Source organism: Actinia tenebrosa, unplaced genomic scaffold (assembly GCF_029948245.1).
Source record: "Actinia tenebrosa isolate PJP-AT-01 unplaced genomic scaffold, QUT_ActTen_1.0 PGA_scaffold3__52_contigs__length_22856419, whole genome shotgun sequence".
NCBI lineage: Eukaryota > Metazoa > Cnidaria > Anthozoa > Actiniaria > Actiniidae > Actinia > Actinia tenebrosa.
The window spans coordinates 17291999-17311682 of NW_028292580.1; the positions used below are offsets into that span (position 1 = coordinate 17291999).

The 19684-nt window shown below is 42.9% G+C and overlaps 1 protein-coding gene across 1 annotated transcript; it reads left to right on the forward strand.

Annotated features, from left to right (window-relative positions):
- Positions 1 to 16693: 16693 nt before the first annotated feature.
- On the forward strand, positions 16694 to 19092 carry LOC116301091 (dual specificity tyrosine-phosphorylation-regulated kinase 2). The gene has a single exon (XM_031710090.2). It carries the CDS (start codon positions 16818 to 16820, stop codon positions 18546 to 18548), a length of 1731 nt encoding a protein of 576 aa, XP_031565950.1. The 5' UTR covers positions 16694 to 16817; the 3' UTR covers positions 18549 to 19092.
- Positions 19093 to 19684: the final 592 nt, after the last annotated feature.

The following is a 19684-nucleotide window of genomic DNA, read 5'->3' on the forward strand; positions in this document are numbered from 1 at the left end:
GTGGAGGCCGCTGTTTCCATTCCCCCTGTTGCGTTTGGAGATCTTCCATCTATTTCCAATCGGTATCCAAAGAGACGCGCGCCAGAGGCTTAATTGATCTTCGACGATGCTCTGACCCCTGTGGTACTCCGCTTCCACTCTCCTAATTTTAGTGCTGTGGTCTTCAAGGTCTTAGTAACACGCCCAGGAACTCTGTCCCCGCATTCCATACTTGCAGCGCTTGTGCCATTTCAAAGGGCGCGCTTATAAATCCCTACCTAGGGCTTCTGCGACTCCCCAGATCCTTGCTGGTTATTGTTCGGCGTCCTTATATCTGCTGCGATATCAATACGTCAAATAGCGTACCTAGGTTCCTTTTTCTTTCTTCTCACTTTGTCGTGGCGGCAAGAAAGCAATCTGCCTGATGAACTTCATTGGGGTATTTACGGTAAAGCTGGGCCTTGGAATGTACTTATGCAGGGAAGATAACCTTCCAGAGGTTTGTTTTTTTTAACCAGTTCTTAGCCATTTCTTCTGATACCCTGGCCGCGGTCGCGAGTTTCTTGATGGCCGACGCTCCTCTCCAATAGCCTTCAGGCCCATAGTAAATCCTCTTGAGTTGTCCTCTACGGCGGCCCCATTATATTATTCGGCAAAACAATATTGATCTTGCGTCCGTTAAATCCCACCGTCTTTCCGTCCACCTTAATGGTGATGTTTATGCTTTCTACCAAATTAGACAAGTCATAGCTCAAAGAAATGGGAGTGTATTCTACCAGGTCAATGGATTACCCTTAGGTAGGAATTTGGACATAAGAGAAGACTTTTCTCCATTGTTGTAACTATGGACTAAATCGCAATAGACTTCGTAAGAGGATGCGACTTTCCATTTCACAGGTATGGCTGTGTTGGTAATCGTCTTGCCTGAGGCACATAATAAAGATCCCAATGGTCAGACTTTCCAAAAGTCATTGAATAATTTGACATATTATGTTTGAGGGTCTTTCGTGCGGCAATCCTGTGGTGAGAGTATAACCGTGTTTTGCTAATTCCTTGGCCAGTGTGATTGGTGTATAATGTCCATCGGGCAGCAATACGGCTTGATAGTTAGATCCTCCTGTATGCTCAGTGACTATGCCCCTAATCAGGTTATACCAAGAATTGTACAAAGAGCAACTTATGAGCCGAACCTTATGGGCTTTAATGGGGGGATTCAAGTAAGTGGTAAAGTCATTCTTGTCGCTTTCCAAAAAGACGATCATTATATTAGGGGCATTTTACAATGCCCACGCCAAAGCTACGCCTCCCGCCAGCCCTGCGACTCCTACAAAGACCAATTCATTGTCTTTTTGTTTCTTAGAAGGCTGGTAGTAATTCTTAAAGTCAGGCTTCTTTAACGCCACTGTGGGATGCGCTTGCGCATAAAGTTTGAAGGCGTAGTCTGTATTTTCGAAGTTCTTATCCGCCTGCATTTTGTCTTGGTAGTTCTTGTCCAACCAATCCCTGTAGGCTTGTCTCTTCTTATTCCAAGCTGCCACGTCCCGCTGATATTTCTCCAGCGCTAAGTCGTGTCTCTTCCTCTCAGCGGTTAAATCTCCGCTTTTGTCGCCTCTGACTAATCTATCCAAATACTGACCACCATAATTAGCTCCAGTGAATGCTAAAGCTGCAATAACTCCACCTGCGACCACGCTAACCATTATATGTTAGGTAGGTACTTTTCCTTCTGTAGGTAATTCTTTACCATGATAGCCCCGCCTACGGCAGCGGTCATTTTAGCAAAATTAGCGAAGCTCTTGCTTGGGTCTTCAGTAAAGTCTTCTTTGAGCACTTTCTTACCTACCCAACCAATACCCGCAACGATGGAAGTAATAATAGCTGCTTCTTCAACAGTTTTCAACAACGCGGTCGACATTATATTACAAAGCGAGAAGGTTATTCCATTTCAGGGATTTTGCTTTTTCTAACCTCCACAGGTGCGTGATATGTTGGTGGTTCTACCTTTTTCGTAGCCCGCCATTGTAAGTAGAGGCTGCCTGCTGCTATAGCAACTCCTAACGCGCCAATGACGTAGCCGGGATTCCAAAAGGATCCCTCTTCTTTTTCCTCCACCTTTTCTTCTTTTTTGGCTTTGTTCTTCTTGTTCATCTCCGCGAGCTTCTTCCCCGCGGCAACTCTGCCTGGAGATTTAGCCTTGGTAATCTTCTGCTCGGGCTGCTCTGCCTTCGACTCTGGTTCACTCATTTATATCTAAGGACTTGAAGGACTTGATAAGTACTTGAGAATGACTTAAGGATGACTTGACAATGACTTGACTAAGTACTTGACAATGACTTAAGGACGACTTGACTAAGTACTTGACAATGACTTAAGGACGACTTGACTAAGTACTTGAGGTGACTTGACTAAGTACTTACGAATGACTTGACTAAGTACTTGAGGCGACTTGATCAGGTACCTCAGTAAGTGCTGCCTGGAAGACCTTTTCGACTTCTCTGTCCTTCTTGAAGTCCTTCCAAGATGTTCCGAAGGAACCTAGTACCTCCTTCAAGTCGACATGCTGAGCTACGTGCAAAGCCACAGAGGCGACTGCCATTAACTTACCGCACTTCAAAGACAACCACCCACAGGTTATCTTAAGTTCTTGGGCGATAACATAGTCCTCGCTTATGTCCTTCCGCAGTTGCTCCACGTCGTCTATGGGCAGCGCAAGTCCAAGCAATTTGGTCGCAAGTCGGATAGCGGAGTCTGCTACGGCGTCCGTGGTCTTACTTGCAAGGGCAGCCTCGTACCTCTTATGGAACTTCTTGACTTCATCTTCTGACAACTTATTAACCTGCTCATGGGTAAGTTCCTTGCCTATCATTTCTTTGCACTTCCCAGAAGACACAAGGATGTTAAGTTGTTCCTTGAGGTTACTTTCATCTAGCTGCGTGGGGACTTCATCTATCAACTGCTCAATGTCCATATATGTTAATGGAATACGGAAACCTCAAAGAGAAGATCATCTTGGAATGTTGGTGCGTTTTTAAATGCCGCATGTATTCATGCAACTGTTCCTTGGATATCTCACCCCCATAGTCGCTTAAGATGGTTTCCAGGTCACTCCGGCTCGGAGTATAAAATACGACAAGTGAACCTATGTTTTCCCTGAAGGGCTTAGAGACACTGGTAAGCTGCTGGGAAAGCAACCAAACGCTGATATTGTCATGCCTGCCGCTGAAGGCAAGCTTCACCAACTCCGAAGTGCGTCTTTTTACGTCGTCCCCGCAGGCAATGTCATCCAGTATGAGTAGTGTCTGCGTATCTTTAGGGAATTGTTTGTGCCAAAACTTAAGATGGCTGGATAACTCGTTAGGGTCTAAGATATCCACAAAGAAGTCGTCATCTTTCACTCCTATGCCCGTCCAGGTGCGGTTATTCACGTAGGTGGGGCATAATAGCACGATGTAGTCGAAGCGGTATCTAAAGGGTCCTAATAGCTGCTCCACGACGAACTGGGTCTTTCCGCAGCCGGTGGGTCCTACTATCAGGGCATTGCAGGGAATATGGTTCGGATCCATTATATATACGATGGACCCAGTGGAAGCAGTAAGAAGGATTGCCACCGACGCAAAAGATAAAAGAGACACCATAGAAATGCAAAGGGAGGAGATCGATCGGTTAAAGGAGCGCGTGCAGGAATTGTATGATGAAATGTGCAGCCTGAAGCGCGCGGAAAGGTTTGGTGCGCTTTTGACGATGGCCGGTTGGGCAAAAGAAAGCATTAAGGACTTTATGCGATATCCCCTGTAGAATGTTAACAATAAGGTTAAATCTTTGTTAAGTATATGTGGAAACTATTCCAAAGAATGCCTCAGAATGTTGACGTTTAGGTTAAATCTTTGTTAAGTATATGTGGAAACTATTCCAAAAAATGCCTCAGAATGTTGACGTTTAGGTTAAATCTTTGTTAAGACGTGCCCTTCAAAGGGGTTGTTATTTTTATTTATTATTATTAAATATCCCTAATTATTCTTAATAATAATAAATAAAAATAAGAATGGGATTTGAGACTCTTTGCACGAACCCTACTTTACTATTTTAAGCCGCCTACTAATCCTTACGGGCTTTCCACATATACTTAACAAAGATTTAACCTTATTGTTAACATTCTAAGGCACTCTTTGAAATAGTTTCCAGGCATCCTTAACAATGTCAACATTCTGAGACACTCTTTGAAATAGTATCCGGGGCAAAAGAGTCCATTAAGGACTTTATGCGGTATCCCATATAAGGGTTATTAAATCCTTATTATATATGGAGTGTGAGCGGTGCAACAAGGAGTTCAGCAGCAAGCAAATGTTAAAATACCACCTGGAAAAGAAGGTGTGCGCTAAGAAGGCACGCGAAAGGCGTTGTAAGGAGTGTAATCGCCTCTTTAGCAGCGCGCAGATGTTGGATTACCACGTTGATAACCGCGTTTGCCTAAAGAACGTATGTGAGCGCTGCGAGGAGGACAAGAACGACGAATGGCATCGACATCGGTGCCGCGGCAATTACGACCTGCTAAGCGTGGCTTGCGAGGAGCACGGCGACGTTGCTGCACGATGTTGCCCAAAGGAAACCCAAAGGAAGTTAACGCGCCGGAAGAAGGAAATTGACCAGCGCTTTGCGGAGTTTGACTGCGTCGAAGGCGTAAGGTGGGAGGATAGAGAATATTGGGAGGCAACTTGTGAGCGTTGCGGCTGTCAAAGAAGTGACCAGCATATTTGGCAGTGCCTCTACGACGGCCAAGGCAGCTTTAAGGAGTACTTAGATCGCTTTGAGGCCTGGCATGCCGGCAATGAGGCGGCAAGGAAAGCCCGTAGAAGTTAGAAAGGACCTAAGATAGTAAAGTAGGGTTTGCGCAAAGAGTCTCAAATCCCATTCTTATTTTTATTTATTATTATTAAGAATATTCGATAATAATGAATTAAGGATATTTAATAATAATAAATAAAAATAAAGACCCCTTTTAAGGGCGCTTGCATAATGAAAATAAGAACCCCTTTTAAAGGTATATGCTAGCCTACGCAGCCGCCTTCTTTGGAGGCATTCTAATCGCCCTTTCAATATATGGACTGTATTACTTGCGAACTACCTGCCGACTGCATTACCCCTTGTAAGCCGCCGCGTAAAAAATACACCTGCCTTCATTGCGACAGGGTATTCTCCGAAGGATCCTTCGTGGGGCATTGGTGCTCCGCGGATCCTAAAGCGCAGCGGGCGCTTAACTACAAAGAGGAGATGGAGTGACTGTTCTTTCAATGTCAAACTTCCATCGGCCATTTACCTTACCATAGCTGCGTAAGTGGGTGAATTCCTCGCCCTGAATTACGTACCGCACGCAATCCGGCGCCCAAAGGGAATATTCCTTGCCTTCTAAGTCTTTGAGGACTAACCGTAAACGGTCGATGTCTTCGAAGACGACGTAATTTTTTATTTCGTATGCTTTACCGTGGACAAGATCACGCCAATGAATTAAGTTGAGCTTCATTATACCTATGGAATATCTTTAAATGCGTTTTCAAAGTGGCGTAGGACTTAAACCGCTTCACGCAGCCCCTACAGGGAATACGAATGCCGTCCGCATAATCCATGAGGGCACGACAGATGACGTCGTAATCGTTGCTAACCATAGTTAGGTAACCATTTACATCAAGCTGCGCAATTTTTTTGGATTGCTTTGCGGATAAGACGCCGTTTCCTTTTGGGGTTTTCAACTCAATACACAACCCGCGGTATTTCTTGTGGGCGTTAAGGATTAAAAGGTCTGGCTGGCCGGCTTGGTAGCCTTTTCGCCAGCATGTTATGCGCTTGCTGTCAGAATCCTGCAGCTCGCCAAGGCCTGGTGCTATGATGAATTCAGGGTAAAACCTACGCATGTAATCGACTACCTTTGCATGCAGGTCAGCTTCATTTTCTATCTTAAAAACTAATTTATTCGGGCTGTCGAAGCGCTTGTTCATCGCATATTTACCCGTCTTTCTCAACGCGGGTAGGACTTCTTCGAGGACCCAATCTTGGAATTCTTCTGCCTTTGCCATCTTCGAGGAGAATATCAACTGATACAATCCGGATTCGTTCACATACAGGGAATGTGGGTGTGAATTGGAAGGGAGGCGATTCACCTCCATTCTAAGTTCGCTAAGCCTTACCTTGTATTTATCGCGAACGTGCACCTTAATTGCATCTTTTGGGCGTTCGTAGCCCAATGCGGCCGCTACTTCCTTTGCTTTGAAGTACAATTTATCGCCTTGCACGACTTGCAGTTTCGTACCGTTGCTTTCAAATACGCGAAGCATTGTATATTCAAGAAATATTTTAACATTGACGACTTCATTCCTCAGCCGTCCTAGTAGGCAACGCTTTTCAATTGGTTCATTTCTACGCTTAACTGCGCGTCAGACACGACGAAGACGTAGCAGTTTATTTTATCACCGTCGCCCGCGGAGGCATTCTTGGTGCGTTTGATTTCCAATGTTATGCCGTCCTGCGTATTTACTAGACGTAAACCTTGACCATGTAGGTCTTCGTCGTTAATGGTGCGCATGTCAATCCACAGCGCATACTTATCATTAAAGAATTCCTCAGGGCTAATTTGGTCGCCAAACTTGCGCATGGCCTCTCTGTACACGTCTGCGGGCTTTATCCCCTGGGAGTAGACCTTGTTTGGAACGCCGTTTATGTTGACCCCCACGTTAGTAATGTTGGGGTTGTGAAAGGCCTCGGAGTCGCGCTTACCGGCTTCGTAGGGTTTGGCAAACACCAGCATTAACCCCGTGAGACTTCTTCGCGGGAGGTTAATGCTTTGGTTGATAACCTCATCCGTCTTATCCAAGAAGCTGAACGTCTTATACATCACTACGTGGTCGTAAAGGAATGCCTTGCCGGAGCTGTATTCCATGCCAGCGCTACGGGCCAGCTCTTCGCTGTACACCGTTTCGTACTGTAATTCTAGATTAGTGATAGAGTATGGGGTTGTTGTGGTAAGTGCAGTGCTTAGCCCACCAATGATGTTATTAGCATCCGCTAAAGTTACTTCAAACTGTAGCTCGGATAATTGTCTTGGGTAATAGACACCGTGATTCGTGATTACTTCAAAGTCCAGTGGTATGACATACTTGCTACCATAGGCGGTCTTTATTCGCTTTGCGTCTGCCACTGCTGTTTCTCCGCTGCCGTCAGTAGGTTGCGTTTTCGTAGGTGTGCGGACCTTACGTAGAATGACACTGCCAATTCCTTGTTCTATCCTTTGCGCGCGGTCAAAGGCCGTCAACCATAAGTCTTTGTACGTGGTATACAGATCGTACCTATTTAAGTCCAGCAAGGATTCCCCGGCGAACTTTACGCGCATCTTAGAAACAATGTTGCGACCCACGTTGTTAACGATAATCCTTTCATCTGTGGGGCTTGACTGCACCGCTAGGTCAAACCTTAGCGCCAGGGTGCCAGGAACCAACACTAGGTTATCTGTTAGGCGGGGCACGCCTACGTACAGCGTTTCCCCTGGCTTTGCGCTACTGGGGGTAAAGGTGACCCGGTGAAAGGTGCGTTCTGCTTTCAGTCCGCCAACCTGCTTAGGTAATACGTTGGGATTTAACTTTGAGCTTATCATATATAATGGAAGTAGAAGGAACGGATTTTGACCCCCTTATCGAAGAAGGCCAAGTCGATATTAACGATGAAGAATACGATGCATGGATTAAGGACGCGGGGGCAAAGCCTTTGCTTTACGACATAGCCTTGATAAGCAAGTATGGCAATAGGTGGAAAAGCTTCAAGGCAGCCTTGAATCGCATGTGGCAATCAAGGAACCGCGGCAGCCCCGTCCCCGAGTACTTGGAACTTCAAAACACAGACGAAGCAGCCGCGCGGGAAACCGTAGAGTGGGCAATGCAAGAGCTAACGCAGCGCTACGACAACTTTGATGCTGACGACGTAAAGCTTACGGAAAAGGGAAACAAAGTCCTCATAAGCGTCCAAGACTTAAGATTTCCCGACAAAGACCGCTGGACAAAACCGCAACCCCTCTTTGATGAGGAGGGCAACGTTAGGGGCGACGTCTCAAGATTAAAAGGCTTTCAGCAGGCTACTAGGAGCATGTTAGAAAGGTTGCAAACCCTGAATGAAAAGGTTGCGCTAGAAAGGCGCGCTATCGAACTGCAAAAGGCGCTGGAAGAAAAAGAGGCGGCGTACGAAAAGCAAAGTCGACTACTTGCTAATGCTGAGAAGAAGTTTAGTCAACGAGACGTAAGAATGGAAGAAATGACGAAACACTTAGATCAGGCTTTACGTGATCGGGATAAAGCAGAAAGGGAGTTGGAGGAGGCTAAGAAATCACATGCTCCGACGGCGGCGTTAGAAAAAACGCTAAAGGAAAGGGAGTCAAGCTATAAAAAACAATTGTTGCGGCTGGGTCAAAGTAAAGACGAAAGCATACTGCAAATTAAACGAGAAGCCGAAAAGGCTTTAGATGAAAGGGATACAGCTCGACAGGCTTTTCGCCTTGCTCTGCAGGACCTAAACATGAGTCAGGAGGAAGTTAGGAAATTACAAACCACCATAGAGGGTTCTTTGGTGGAGCGGCGGCAGTTAGTTGCTGAAATCAACATTAAAGAAGAGCAAATCCAGCAAAAAACTCAGGCCATCGAAGACCTGGAAAAAAACATATCCGAAAAGCAGGAAATAATTGCGGACCTAACTCGTACCGAAGAAGAAAGGGAGGCTGCCCAAAGGGAATTAGAAGCCCTTCAGGAGAGAGTTGCGGAATTACAGGCGCAAAAGGACAACCTGGAAAAGGAGCTGGGGCTTACCACCAAGGAAAAGGTAAAAAGAGCTCTGGTGAAGTATGGTATTCCGCTGGCATTTGCGGTTGCTATTTCGAGCGTAGTAGGAGTCATCCTATCCACGCTTAAGGCTACAGGCGCGGGCGTAAAGAAATTAGGCAGTGGACTAACGGACTTGGGAAAAAAGATGGCAGCCGGTCTTCCTGGGCTGCTGGGTTCGGTTGTTTCCTTGGCACTTAGGGCCGGCGGCGAACTGTTAAAGTTCGTGGGGAATAACATTTGGATCTTGGTCGTCGCTATTGGAGTGGTACTCCTGAAGAAGATGAAGAGGTAACTCCTATCCGACAGGCGCCGCCTTCTTAGATGGTTTCTTGTCCTTCTCATTGGGGGCCCTGGGCATTCTCGGCTGGGGATAAGTAAATATGGTATTAGCCCCGGGCTGATAATTTAGTGTTAAAGGTAAGACGCTTATGGTGCTAATGGCCTTATGACACCAAGCAGCGTCTACAGCCGTTTCGAGCTTACCATTTATTCGGAGGATGCCGGGGTTGGCGCCAGACTTGGCGGCATCGCTGGGGCGAACCTGAAGCTTTGCATATTGACAATTAGCTATCATATGAAAAGTTATGGGCGTTAGATCTTCTGCGCTAAATGGATCAGGTTCGAATGAAAAATGGACTGAATGCCTATTGCCTTTCATCCTGTGAGGTGTCAATGGGGTATTGGCCTCGTCCACGATCCTAAAGCCGACATTACAACTCCACCCCGTGTTAATGCTAATAGTACACATTATCATTCCTAAGCCCCCAACCTTTACCCACAATCCGGCGTCGTACCAATTATCACCTTCGTACTTTCTCTCCTCAAAGTCATGAAGAAACCGATATTCCTTTATGTGTGGGTTCATATATTTCAGGGAATAAATTCCCTCCTATAGACTCATTGCCGTAAGAGTGCTAATGGTTAAATGGTTATAAGCCGTATCTCTTTGATCCTCTATGCTATTCACGCAAACACTTCCACTGTCGTCTACTCTTATTTGTAGCTTCACTTTCCCATGACAATCGGCGACCATGTGGAAAGTCCAAACCGACAAGTTCTCAGCGCTATTCGCCGTCGGCTCTACGGAGAAATGTACGGGCTCCCTGTTATTATCTTTTACGCGCATGGGCTGCAGTATGCCATTCTCATCCAGGAACCTGAAGCCCACGTTGGCATGACTGCCCGTACCAATGCAAATACTACAAAGGATTAACTTCTTTCCCGAGTAGTTCAAATTCACGGACATGCCCGTGACGTCCACCCAAGATGCCTGGGTGTATTTTTTCTCGCCTGTGTAAGTCGTATAAACGCAATCCACTCCAGCTACGTAGGGGTTGTTCATCGCCATATATAATAACTCAGACCAACGCTTGCGGCGGCTAAGCCGGCTTTTAATAAGTCATGGTCATATTTCTCGGTAACCTTTCTTACTGGTTTCTTTGGTGGCTTCTTCGATGGGGTTTCTACGTGCGTCTTCTTTGGCTTCTCTACGAAGTGAGGAATGTTCCTGAGAGTGTCAGAGTTCACGTCGTTCACCCCAAACTTCATGTCCTTAGTAGCTCGTTGAAGCTTGTTGTTATAACCCACGACGGAATCGGCGTTGATGACCAAATTACTTGGCATTAGCCAACAACCCGGTGATAGGGCGTAATCCAGCCGCGCTTTAGACTGCTGCACCGCAAGTTGATATCTTTGAACTGACTTAGAAATCACATTCTCAATAACAGCGCTTTCAAAGAGGACGAGGAATACTTGTTGGGTTTCCTGCGACGCCCCGGAGGCATCTACGATGGGGCTGCGAGTGCTAACCTGGGCCCCTAGAATGCAGTAAACAAAGGCTTCAATGCTGCGGTTAATCCTTGCTAGGTTTTTCAGTCCAATGCCCTTTGCGGCAAAGAAAGGCGCCCAAGGATACTTTTCTTTGCTTTCTATGAAGTAAATCAAGTCACCTTTTGACGCTTTACCCCCTAAGTCGGAGAATTCCCATCTGCTAGGATACCCCATACCCGGAGTTTCTATGCTGGCGCCAACATACGAAGCATAGGTGTAAGTCTCTCCTAAACCATGGGCGGCACCCTCTTTGTTGCGAAAATCAGGGTTGGTAAGCTTAAACTCATTCCTTAATCGCTCCCATGCGACTTTGTCATATTTGTTATCCTTCGGCTTAAAGATAGTGTCACTAGGAAGCGGTGCTCCTAACTCAAACAATATCCTACGAATAGTAAAAGCAACATGAAATCGCAGGAAAGGAATATGGAACATGTCCGCGGCTATACCGCATCCTTTAGTAGCAGCCCAGACAGCAAAGTTTAACTGCTGCGGCCAATACCGCATGTTGGGACCTGATAACCATTCTCTGGATTCTTTCCCTGAGGTATGTTTCATGGCAGTTTCTCTAAAGATGTCTCTGACTTTTATTTTGAAAGTCGTAGGGCCCACGGGGATTTCTAAGGAGGTAACCATCTTAGCAAAGTCATTTGCGCCGCCTTTGTTATCGTAAAATGGGTAATCCTCCGTTGCCGGTAATAAATTCTCTGGAAAATTAGGTTGCCTTTCTTTATGCTCGGGTTTTGGGTTCTTTGGCTCCAAGTCCGCATTGCTGTACATCCTGGAGCCTTCATAGTAAATCCCATCGGGTCTTCTTTCAAACTTACTAGGGTCTGCGTGCGGAAACATCTTCCTAAATGCTCTCCAGTTGGCATAATCCCGGTTGTCGTGATGTGGCTGCTCCTCAATATCATCCCCAAAAGCGTCGTACATTAGTATATAATGGATGTTATACCTTCAGCACCTCAGTTGTACCCAGATGTTCCCAATTATCACGCTACCACTAAGGATACAGGTCCTAACGAATTAAACGCTGAAAACTTTAGGCTCAACAAAGCAAACTTAATCCTGGCTTACTTGGAAGGGCAAGCGAAACACTACGAAGAGGTCAGGAAAAAGTACGCCAGAGCCCGAAGCATACTACATAAAATCGCGATAACTTCCGGCTCCATGTCCGTGGCGTTAACAGGCACTGGCGTTGCTACTTCGCTTACCGGACCTGGAATAGTCGTTGGCGTTCCTTTGGCCAGCGTTGGAGCCGTCTGCGGCATCGTTTCCGCTGTTACGACAGGCATTATAAAGCAATTGTCCGGTAAGATATCCAAGCACGACACACACATAGCCCTAGCAAGAGCAAAGGCCAACACCATCGCCGACTTAGTCTCCCAAGCTCTGCGGGACCGCCGCATAGACGACGCGGAGTTTTCTTTGATCCTCGCGGAGGAAAAGAAATATGGCGAATTAAAGTCGGGCAATAAAAAAACCATCGTGAAAGATCTTTCCGAGGAATCTCGCAAACAGATCTATCAGAAGGCAAAAGAGGAGCTCCAAAGAAAACTCGCTCAGTAGACATCTGCTTTGAAAAGAACGTAGGGGGATTTCGACTGCACATTTCATCTTCTCGGAATCCATTCTAATAGGGGGTGGTTGGGGTCTATTTTGTAAAATATTTCGTAAATTACGTCGGGGTAATAAGGAATATCCTTATCCAGCCGACAGAATAACCACTCAGCCCTTTCCATTTCTGGGACATGAGGAATACGCCTACCGGTAATTTCAGACAAAAGATAGGGAATAGCTTTGTAATATTTCCCTAGCTTTAATTTTTTCAGCGTTTTCCGTAGACTTTGCGGGGTTGACTCTTCTAAGTGGTCTATGATTTTCTGCCTTACTTCATCGTCTAAATATACCGGCCGATAACCTTGGATATGACTCATCCAGTCTCGGAAGTATTTTATTCTTTTGTATGGGGTCTTCGTACGACCTCCATTGGCGTAATATTGCTCTTTGGTAGCATTTGGTACGGCATTACGAATATTCTTACCACACTCGTAACACTGTACTGACGTGTCATCTTCTATTTGCATTTTCTTACCACAACACCAAAAGGGTTCTGGCTTAGGTACGATAACTTTAGGTCTTAGACAAATTATGCAAAAGTCGTTAACGAACTTCTTACATTCTTCGCACTCCATATATAGACTAACATATTTAAGTGCGCTGTTGCCCTCAACCACACTTGGAGTGGGGGGTCGTCCGTAGGTGGATTTTTGATACGGGTCTTGCCCGTGTTGAGATTGCGCTGGAACCCCCATTCCCTATACTACTTGGTAATGCGATTCATTCAGTTGATTGATACTCTCTGGTTGATAGCACATGACGGGCAGTGTTTGCCTGTAATAGCGTAGCGCAGTCGTGACGTCATAAAAACGAAGACAAAGGCGAAATTCGGACAAACAAACTTACAAGTTTACTTTCAGCAGATAATTTTCACGGCCGATCGCAGTTGAACTTAGTTTCCATGGGTTATTATTGTAACTTTAAGTAAAAATAATAAAATCGGTTCGTATAATCCTCGTAGCGGTTAAACAGAATGCAATGTTTGTCCGAATCTTTAAGCTATTTTTAGAATCATTGCGCTGCGCTATTGTACGCTGGTAATGAGATTCATTCAGCTGATGGACACCAAGCAGTACGTTTGAACAGCTTTACTATAACTCATTCATCTGGTTCTCCTTAGGTTCAAGTCTTTCAGGAGCCATCATGCTTCCCGGTCACAGTAGACTAAGCTTCTGCGCTGTTAGTACGGTTAGTGGAACACGACTCGCTGTAGAGGGATATTTAGAGATACACAAAATATATTAGTAAAAACACAGGAACCCCAAACAATGTAACTGTGCAAAGATTTATTAAGTGAATGTATGGGACTCACGATAGAATTTTGTGTAATTTTTTGACTATAAATTGCATAATAACAGGGTTCGTGCTACTCCTTGAAATCCTTGAAAAGTCCTTGAATTGAAATCACGTTGTCAAGGGCGCTTAAAAAGCCCTTGAAAACAGGGGAAATTGCCAAAACTCCTGGAATACTCCTTGAATTTAGTGCAAACTTAATGTTATTTCTAACTTTCCTTTTAAAATAAATAACGATTAAAATTGATTGAAGAGTTTCTGGTTGCTTGTTTAGTGGTTGGTTGCGTGTCATGCTCGTTTTTTATCTAAGCTTGTGGCCCTGGCTGAATTAGCTGCACTTTAACAATGAAACAATGTTTAAAACCACGTTCTAATGCAAAAAACTTTGTGCTTGAAAATCGAATTTTTGTGCTTGAAAAGTGCTTAAAAAGTTTTGTAACGAGAATGTAGCACGAACCCTGTAATAAATTAACTGTTATAAATCTCGCGTTCGGAATGGTTGGGAGCGCGTGCTTTATTGCGTCATTCCTATTCAAAATAATGGTTATTGTAACACTAATATTTTACCATGCAGATACATCACTTATATATTATTGAATTTTTTAATTATATTTGCAAATTAATGATTTGGTCTGAATCAATAAAAAAAATTATGTAATGGCATTAACATTTAAATGTATCGTGTAAATATGTATTGTCACTCATGCAGATTTTATCCAAATGACGAATAATCACATCATTCTCTTTAGTAACATTTATTGTTCTTTACCAATTTTCCACTAAACCCAAACACAACCTTTACCCAACACGCAAGTTTGAACACAAAACGCGCAAAAACTTGCTAGAACACGTACAATGCACCATGTTCTATCCCGGAAAAGGTCGACGGGAACTTGGTAAACTGCGGATGGGAGCCCTCAAGAACTATGATCACCACTCAAGTTTTTCTCAACGATGACGTCCCCGACGTCAAACTAAGACTAAGATCGATGATTATGTAAATATTGTTATTTCCAGCCAGCTGTCCCAAAACAATTTTTAGATATAAAGCGGCCTGTTCTGTCATCATATTAGCAAAACTGACCCATTTGTCCGTTACCGAAATGTCAGATCCATCACTGGAAACTGTAATATCTGGCCTTGCAAGCTTCCTCAATAAACTTGAAGGCGTTTTTGTGTAAATATACTACATTTGCCTCCAAATATGCTATAATGTTATGAAGTGTTAACAGAGAAGACGTTTTATTAAGTTAGCCTTGACATATTGACTAGACAAAGTGCCGGATGATAGCTAGAACATTATAGTGGACGTTTGCCTGAAAATCCATCAAAACCCACGTCACCAGAAAAATATGCAATTGCTTGTATTGTATATGAAGATAAGAAATACATATAAAACACCAAAAACAAACAAAATAATTTAAATTTTTTCCTATTGCTAGTTTTCATATCCGCCATCTTGGTTCGGAATGCAACAAAAAAACTTGTCATTAGTATCTTATCATATCAACCAATATGGCCACCGTGTCTTTCTTTTCTTCCGTATCTCTTTTGAGCCGTTTCAGTATAAACCAGCAATTCGCTAACAGCTTGTCTATCTGAAAAGGGTCTGTTATTAATTAACATGACAAATAATTTAGCATCCAATGCAAACACTATAATACAGTAAAAAGGCCTAGCTTGCGAATAAGGATGACACTTCATTCATGTCAAGGAAATTCTCGACAGCCAAAGGGAGTGATGTCTTAAAAACAAATACTCTAAAAACATTATCCTTTTTGACCGTCTGACAAGGCTTCAGATCCAGAAATTCTAGTTATCCTTACTGCAATCTCGTACCCAGAGCCTGTGTTTCCAAAGAACCAGGCATTATTTATCGTCAGATATTTTTTGTTGCACTTATAGATAAACAGTTCCCCCAACTCCCCTAATACACCAGCTTTGGTCGTACACTACATGTATTTCAATTTAGAGTTTTGAAATCATAAATAAAACGTTTTTTTTTTTTTGTCTTCTGGCCTTCTACATAATTGATTTATCGCAATATCGGTTTTACTTGATGGGTTTCCTGTGGTTTTTCCATATTTCAACCAGATGATCAGATGTGATCAATGAAAGTCTCTCAAAAATTTCGACTTCCTATTCGACATCTTTCTTTCATTACTTCATAGCCTTCGATCCACATTTCCTCATTCTCCAAAAGAGTGAATGATCGTCGATGAACTATAGAGTTGAGGAGATCATATATATTACGAAAAAAAAAAAAAAAAAAAAAAAAAAAAAAAGAAGAAGAAAAAAGAAAAAAACCCTGTTATCCACAATTCAACCTTTAGTGTTTTCGAAGAACTTTTGTTAGATAATATACTTTAATTTTTGAGGCTACTAAAAGTAAATAAAAAAGTAACGGCAAAATATTCAAGTGTAGGTCAATATAGAAAGACAAAGATATTATTCTGGTTGATCAATCGTTTGGTAAGGATCCTTGACAAGTAATCAGATTACCATTCAGCCCTTGCGACCCGCCAATTCTTTTTCATTTATAAATTTTTGAGAATGGAATTTGAAGTCTGCTTCGTCGTTTTGGATTATATTTTGAGCCAAAAAAGAAGAAATACCAAGTAAATATAAGATATACAATGTAATGGAACAAACAAAAGATAATATAACAAGAGTCCTAGCATCCTAGCAACGGCATCAACGTCTTTCCTTATGTCTTCCAGAAGTCAGAATGTTTGAAAAAATTAGTAATCTCCACAAAACCAGAACAAGAATAGGGCAGGTTTGAGGAGATAACTTGTGGTGTTTTTTTTTTTTATTCAAATCCTCTTTCTGTTACATGTACGTTAAATTTAAGTTTTGTGGCTACAGTTTAATGTAAACAAACTCAACAGCTGAATTATTTTGAATTCCTAATGAGTTTTCTAATGTCTTTCAAACGCTTCCGGAAGTGATGTCAGTTAACGGCCAATGAAAAGCAGGTTATTGTTTAAAATGACCAATCAGAATTCGTCATGACTGTGACGTCATGCTATCGTCAAATCTATTTATGATTACTGTCGTCAAGACGCCGTGAGCGCGCAATCTGATTGGTTGGAAATCACCTGGCAACGTGGCAAAGTAAAACATCACAAAGCGGCTGACAAAAAGAAGAAGAGCCGCGACAAACAGAACTTAAAAGAATATCATCCAAAGAACTAGGTTATAGTAAAGGAATCATTTAGTTTGAATAATTCCTAGACACGGGGGATGATAACTACGACTGGAAGGAAACCACATTTGCAGGTTTCCAATCCTGGTTCTTTCTTACATACGGGTGGCGAGTCGTTTTTGATGGAAGGTAAAGGGAGCACAGACGTCTTACCGCCATTAAAACCCTCAACAAAGGGTAACATAATACATCAATCTCATGATCCTAGCAATGTTGGAGGAGCTTTACCGCATCTTGGAGGAGTACAAGTACAACAACTGTTCGAGGAGGAGACAAATCAACAAAACAAAGGGAAGATCGCTCCTGAAGTTCAAGCGCTACCATCTGTACGACCGTCTTCTGTTGTCGGACGCTCTCCGTCTGCAGACCGACGTAGTAACGGATCAGGATCGCAGAAATCTCGAGATTTTATGTCTCCTAATCAAGCAATGAAGCAGCTAATGCATAAACTTACTAACTACGAACATCATGAGATATTTAATTATCCACAAATATATTTTGTTGGACCAAATGCGAAGAAAAGGCAGGGTGTGGTGAGCGGCGCAAATAACTGTGGCTACGACGATGACCAAGGCTCTTATATTCATGTTCCACACGATCATATAGGATATCGATACGAAGTTTTGAAGATAATTGGTAAGGGAAGCTTCGGACAAGTAGTCAAAGCTTATGATCACAAAACACAAACTCATATAGCGTTAAAAATGGTTCGAAACGAGAAACGCTTTCACAGACAAGCACAAGAGGAGATTCGTATACTCGAACATTTACGGAAGCAGGACAAAGACAATAACTACAATATTATTCACATGCTTGAGCATTTTAATTTTCGCAATCACGTGTGTATGACATTCGAACTTCTTAGTATGAATCTCTACGAACTGATCAAGAAGAATAAATTCCAAGGATTTAGTCTTCAACTCGTTCGTAAATTCGCGCATTCCATCCTTCAATGTCTGGACGCTTTGTATCGCAATCGCATCATCCACTGTGACCTAAAACCCGAAAATATCCTTCTAAAACAGCAAGGAAGAAGCGGTATTAAGGTAATCGACTTTGGATCTAGTTGTTACGAACATCAGAGAATCTACACCTATATTCAAAGTCGTTTTTACAGAGCGCCAGAGGTCATTCTTGGTGCTCGCTATGGCATGCCGATCGACATGTGGAGCTTCGGATGTATTCTAGCTGAACTTTTAACTGGGTATCCGATTTTCCCCGGCGAAGATGAAGCCGATCAGCTAGCTTGTATAATGGAGCTGTTAGGAATGCCTTCTCAGCGATTAATAGAGACATCGAAACGCGCAAAGAACTTCATTAGTTCAAAGGGACATCCAAGGTACTGCACAGTGACGACGCTACCTGATGGCAGCACTGTCTTGAACCCCGGTCGGTCTAGACACGGCAAAACACGAGGAATCCCTGGCTCCAAGAAGTTTGCTCAAGCACTAAAAGGCTGTGATGATACGCTTTTTATTGATTTCTTGAAGAGATGCTTAGAATGGGAGCCAAGTCAAAGAATGACACCGTCTCAAGCGCTCAGACATCCATGGCTGCGACGAAGGTTGCCAAGAGCACCCGAGCCAAACAACAACATAGTGTCAAGTTCGGCCGAGAAGCGAAGATCTGCAGTCGGAAAACTTCCCCCTACTGGCCCATCTTCCGGGAAATCTAAGCCTAGGAAACCTATAGAAATAACAGACGATACAGTGCCAGATTCTGGTTCTTTAAATACAAGAACAGTGCTTCCAAAAATCATAGGAAGATGAGGATCTCAATTTGAATTTGTAATTGAACAATTGAACTTCATGTCAATGTATTCTAAGTTATTGAATATTTTACTTTTCGTATCGACTTACGTGAAGCAAAAAACGTTTTATAGACGATCCAACAATCGCTTTTAAAGCTTGTAAATATTAGATTTCAAAAGCAGCCACGAATTCTAAAGACATAAATTTTTAAAGTTCGTCCTCCATTGTTCGTGAACATTCGGAAGCCCTTCAAATGTAGAAATGTGAATAGCCAAGCATAGCGAAATAGGAGATTTTTTACAATTTTCTAACGCTTTTGAAGAGTGTTTTTATATATACATACATTCCCTATACAGAAAATCGATTTATTTTTTAACATATTATAGATATTGATATCCATGTTTAAGTTATTTCAAGGCGGCCGCCAATTCGAAGCGACTGCCTTATGTACAATACAAAATCTATAAATTAAATGAAAAAATCTATCAATACTAGAGTGAAAATTGTGAATATAAGATATTGGTGATTAAAGCCTTTGAAAATAAAAGAGTTTTCCATAAAATATGTTGTGTGGTTTTACTGTTGTTATTGAGAATTCAGTATTTTTCTAAAGAAAATTATTATTCTGATAGGTATGCAAAGCCAGAATCTTAGACTTATGCTATTAAGGATTACGAGTAATCGTCGATATTTTTAATTTCTGTCGATGCAAAGGTGTATTATCCATTTAATATATGTCGCATTTGGTGGGATTTATGGAATTTATAATGCGCAAAACTGTGCTTGAAAGCCATCCCAAACGAATTTGGGTCGCACTTCTTCCAACAATGCTAGCTTCGCTGAGGTCATGAGCGAATTTAGCGATTTCGTATTCACAACACGCTGCATGCATTCACTTACAAATAACGCTTCAAACTTAAATTCTTTTAATTTCCATTAAAAGATCATTTTAGAACTTCCAAAGATACTTTGCGGATATTCCGTATTTTTGAAGTTGTGAGACAATCAAGGTTTCTGCAAAAATGTCATTTTGTCCGTCGGTAATTCATCAAATCTGCAGCTGGTCGGGCCACCCACGTCCTACGGCCGTGTCACAGCCAAGCGTTTGGACAATTTATTATAGGGTTTTAAGTTTATGCTCGTAAGAAATAACA